The sequence below is a fragment of the Mauremys reevesii genome, linkage group 2, assembly GCF_016161935.1.
Source record: "Mauremys reevesii isolate NIE-2019 linkage group 2, ASM1616193v1, whole genome shotgun sequence".
NCBI lineage: Eukaryota > Metazoa > Chordata > Testudines > Geoemydidae > Mauremys > Mauremys reevesii.
The window spans coordinates 57,187,353-57,192,515 of record NC_052624.1 but is presented as its reverse complement, the minus strand read 5'-3'; the positions used below and the strand labels follow the sequence as shown (position 1 = coordinate 57,192,515).

General features: G+C 46.9%; 1 protein-coding gene across 1 annotated transcript; it reads left to right on the top strand.

Moving 5' to 3' along the window:
* Positions 1 to 236: 236 nt before the first annotated feature.
* Positions 237 to 2,388, top strand: TWIST1 (twist family bHLH transcription factor 1). The gene is made up of 2 exons (XM_039526155.1): positions 237 to 1,095; positions 1,822 to 2,388. The coding sequence occupies exon 1, from the start codon at positions 492 to 494 to the stop codon at positions 1,050 to 1,052; it is 561 nt and encodes a 186-aa protein (XP_039382089.1). The 5' UTR covers positions 237 to 491; the 3' UTR covers positions 1,053 to 1,095; positions 1,822 to 2,388.
* The last annotated feature ends 2,775 nt before the right edge of the window (positions 2,389 to 5,163 follow it).

Here is a 5,163-nt window from a genome sequence, read left to right as displayed (position 1 = left end):
CAGGGCGCAGTGGCAAAGCCCCCCGAAGCGCCCGTGTAAACGGGAAGAGCCCGAGAGGGAGGGACAGACGGAGGAAGGGGGGTAGATCACTTGTGAATGGTTTGGAAACATAATTGGGGGAAGGGGGAGCGGAAACGTCCCTATAAAGCTCAGCAAAGTCCCTCCTCTCCACGTCAGGCCGATGACACCGCCGCTGCCCCAAACTTTCCGCCAGCAGGAGCTATAAGAGCCTCCAAGTCTGCAACTTTCTCCCAATCCCAGACACCTCGAAGGGGCTCCAAGGAGGGATCGGGAGGGGTGGGCTGTGGTGGGGTGTGTTTTTTCTCCTGGATCCTGATGCCATCCCCCCACCCCCCGAACTGAGGTCCTCCTCCCTCTCCTCCTCCTCCTCGCAGGCCCGCAAGCCGCGATCCAGGGGGAGCTGGCGGGTTAGGTGCCCCCCTCTTCTCCCTGCCCCCCTCCGGGCCCGCGTCGTGTGTCCCCCCCCAGAGATGATGCAGCAGGACGAGTCGAGCTCTCCAGTCTCCCCGGCCGACGACAGCCTGAGCAACAGCGAAGAGGAGCCCGACCGGCAGCAGCAGCCCAGCGGCAAGCGAGGGGGGCGCAAGCGGAGATCCAGCCGGCGCAGCGCAGGAGCGGCCGTCGGAGCCGGGGAGGAGCCGTGCAGCCCGGCCCAAGGCAAGCGAGGCAAGAAGTCCGGCGCCGGGGGAGGCGGCGGCAGCAGCAGCGGCGGAGGCAGCCCCCAGTCCTACGAGGAGCTGCAGACCCAGCGGGTCATGGCCAACGTGCGGGAGCGCCAGCGCACCCAGTCCCTGAACGAAGCCTTCGCCGCCCTGCGGAAGATCATCCCCACGCTGCCCTCGGACAAGCTCAGCAAGATCCAGACCCTCAAGCTGGCGGCCAGGTACATCGACTTCCTCTACCAGGTCTTACAGAGCGACGAGCTGGACTCCAAGATGGCCAGCTGCAGCTATGTGGCCCACGAGCGGCTCAGCTACGCCTTCTCCGTGTGGAGGATGGAGGGCGCCTGGTCCATGTCCGCATCCCACTAGCAGGGAGGGGCCCCCACCCGCACCCCCAGGGAAGGAGACCTAGGTAAGGCAGGACGCGGCCCGGGGGCGAGCCCATCCCTGCGCGCGTGGGGCTGGAGGAGGGGGGGATCGTGGGGGGAGGGAGCCCCGGGGCAGAGCTGGGAAATAGCTGGGCCTGGGCCTGCACCGAGCGAGCCCAACGCTGGCGATCTGGGAGGGCTCCGCTTGCTGGGTGCCCAGCGGGGGACGTCTGGAAGGGGCCTGCTGTTCAGCCAGTGCCCCGCCAAGCGGCCCCGGGAGGGGGCTCGAGCCGGGCACCAGAACCACTCGGGACGTTTGCAAAGCGTGGGCGGGTGTAACATACAGGCGGCTTCCGAGGGGGAACGCGGGCGCTTCAGCCAACGTTGCATGAGCGAAGGTGGGGGGTTCGGATGGTTTCCTGTCCTGTGTGTGTGTGTGTGTGAGAGAGAGAGAGAGAGAGAGATTATTCCTCCACCAAACCTTCAGTGTAAATTCGCTTTTTAAAAAGAGGAATCGGTGTCTCTGGTACACTTCCCAGTGTGCGTTTCCCAATTCCTTTCCCCCTGCTATGGTCCCCCCGCTCACCCCACCCCCACCGCCGGGTGCTTTAATTCCTCCTGATTGTGTTGCTGTGCTGGATCACGGTCAGTTGTGTCGCAGGCAAAACAGCACCGCTCGCTCGCTCGCTCTCTTCCCTTCTGCATACATTTTTTTTTAAATAAAAAGAATCAGTAACAAACCTTTCCTCCCCCTCTCTGGGTTTTTGCAGATGACATTGTTCCCAAAGAAGGAGAAAATGGACAGTCTAGAGACTCTGAAGTTGGATACCATTTTTAAAAATAAAATAATAAAAAATAAACTATGCCAAGGATTTTCTTGGAAATGAGAAGAGCTATATCCAAATTCAAAGCAGGGCGTGGGGAGCACTTAAAGAAAGAAAGAGGCAAGGGTGCTTGGACAGTGACCACCCAGATAGGCATCTGCACAATCCACACATCTCTGCATTCTGATAGAAGTCTGAACAGTGTTTTGGGTTTTTTTTTAATTTTGACGAAGAATGTTGGAATTTAATTTTTTTTTGCATGCATGCATTCCCAAGAGGTCGTGCCTATGAGCCATTGATGAAAGGAAAATACATTATTGTGGACTTTCGCCGTTCTTGAATGGTCATAATGAAAAAACAAAACAAACGTTAGAGATGAAAACTTTTTAGGGGGAAAACAAACTGGGCTCAAACTGTTATACACAAACCTACCCGGTTCCTACTTTTTATTATTATTTTTTCCTCTGAGAAAAAAAAATAAACATTTTATTTATTTATTGATGACCCATGTTAAAATGCAGATAGATCCGGTGTCTAAATGCATTCATATTTTTATGGTTGTTTTGTAAATATCATTGTATATTATTTTTCTGCAATAAATAAATATGATTGAAATTTTAAGAACCTTAAAGTTTGGTCTATATGAAAAAAGCTGGGTTGAAGCTGGAGATAAATACCTGCTTGTTGAGCAGTAAAGACACCCAAGAGAGAGGGGGCACTAATATAAACAAACGGGGCGAAAAACGCAAATAAACTAGCTACTGACAGACACAGGCGAGTTATTTATAGAGACAGGTTTATTATTCTACTTTAGTGCTCATTGGACTTTGGGGTCGGATATTCTCTGTGTCTCCTTATTTTAATAAGAACTCCAAATAACGTTACATTAAGTGAAGAACGGAATTGTTTTAGCCACCAAGCTAAGTAATGGTATTCTTTTCCCAGACCATTTGCCTCCGAAATGTAAGCCAGAAAGATGGCACATGCCCCCTGCCATCGCTCTGTGCACAGCAAATTGTATTGATTTAACTGAAAAAGAGTCGAGGACAGGGAGCGCATCCGTTTTAAAGAGGCCCATAAACCGAAAAGGGGAAGTCAAAAAAAAGGCTGGAATAAGAAACCAAATGGATATTTGGGTTTGATTAAGAAGGGGGTGTTTTAATATTTTAATTGCAAGGTTTACAAGCCTTATTTTTAGTTGTAAGAGGGGGTGGGATATAATAGCCTAACGCCGTTTTCCTGTTCTGACTATAAACAGGAGTGCTTCGCCATTTAGGAAGCATCCTCGTCTTTATTTTTTCCGCTTTTTATGGTTTAAAATCTAACGTAGGGTAAAACTACAATTGTAAAGGAAAATATATCTTCGGGCTTCAATGATCAAAATAATTGTGGAAGGGATAGCTATTTAAAATACTAAAAATAGCCAGTCTCTCTAGTATAGTCATCGGTAGCATTGTATTTGTATTGTATTCCACCGATTAATCTATATAGCTAGCTATAGCTGTTATTTCTATATAAAGCAAACCACAACACTGACAAGCAATGCTTTGTTTATTTTATTTTGTAAATTACAGGTTGTGATCAATATGCTAATACTAACAGGAAAGTGGGCGGTCACTGTTTAGCTCCTAAATAAGACTCTAGATCAAATTGTAGTACTAACTTACAAAAGGCGTTTGGGTTGCAAACTATAATTTCCTTTTGCTGAACAGATTCAGTCAATGTCTAGGGTAAATAAGAGGGTGTGTTTACTCAAAACAAGTCATGTTTGCTTAGCCCAGGTTGAGTTTACTTTATTGCCCGACTGTTTTTGTTTCCATATCCACATATTACCATATATTGCTGACATAACGGTATTATGAATTTAATATCGTGCATATTTTAGACCAGTGCGCAATGTTTACAGTAGAAAGCCTGCAGTGTTTGTTTATATTAAAGGATTAGCGAGGACTTTGACAATTGGATTGGGGTTGTGGTGGTCCCAGCACTAAGCACCGGAAAGAAGGGTGACATTTTTGTGTGTGCTAGAGAGGGATTCGCTATTTTCGGTGGTCCTACCAAGTGGATTTCTGACTCCCTCCATCAAGGTCTGACCGCTTGATATTCAGATTTCTTGAAAAGCTCCAGCAATGATGAGAGCCCACCATCAAGGAGAAGGTAATGCTTACTCTGCTACCTTTGCTTACGTAAAGGGATGGTGAAAAGAGGAATGTCTTGTAGCTTTTGCTTTTTTTCTCTTAGAGAGAGGAAGGTTCACCAGAAAATGTGTTGAGTATCATGACAAATGGGTGAAAAGAATAATTTGTCCTAAATTTGCAAAAGAGAGAAATAGGTAACTAACTGCTGGGTAATTTGGAAGGAAATGGGGAATTTACGGAACAGATTATTTACTAAAAATAAAAAAGCAGACAAGTGAATAATAACATGGGGGAGGGGATTCTGCTCGCACTTTACTGGTGAAAAATCCAGAATAAATCAGCTGAGTTGGATGTCGTTTGTCCTGATTGACACCATCATAACTGAGTGCATAATTTGGCCCAATCTACATCAACTCTTTCAAGCAACTTGAAATACGCTGAGGGGCGGGGGGGAATCAAGTCACTTTCAACATTTTTAATTACTGCATATACTATCTTTACTTGCCTTGTACCTTTTTTTAGGAGGAAATGTAATCTATCTTTTGCAGTGATCACTATAAAAAGGTGGCAAATACCATATACCCAATATGTGTATTGTTCCCATTAGAATGGGTCTGTTTTCTTTGTCTAGTATCAATCGTTATCTTTATTTAAAAAAAAATAACGAGATGACCCTGATTTAAAACTACAAACGTGACCTTTCCCGTTTGGTATTTTGTTACTGTGTGGCCCCCTACACTTGAACCAAGAGCTATTCAATCAGATTCAGCCTTATTGAAGAAAATATTAATTCGTCTTCTGGGCATGTTAAGCACTCCTGCGATCAAAAACTGACTCTGTCTTTGATTCTTTTTGCAAGGCACAAAGCTGTACAGTTTATTTCCAGAACAAAATGTAGCATAGATGAGGTTCCCATACATAATGTTCCCATGTTTTGTTACCATAGCTATGAACAGACTAAACGTGGCCTGTTGGCAATTCATGGACAGTTGTGCAGGCTAACAATCCCAATGTCCGTTACAAGGAAAGCCGGGGAACAAGGGGCCGGATCCTGGAACCTTTACTCATGCCTGTAGGCTAATAGAGCGAGTACAGGTTCCAGGATTCGGGCCCAGATGTATAGCTTGTATCTCTCTGCCCAATGCAACAA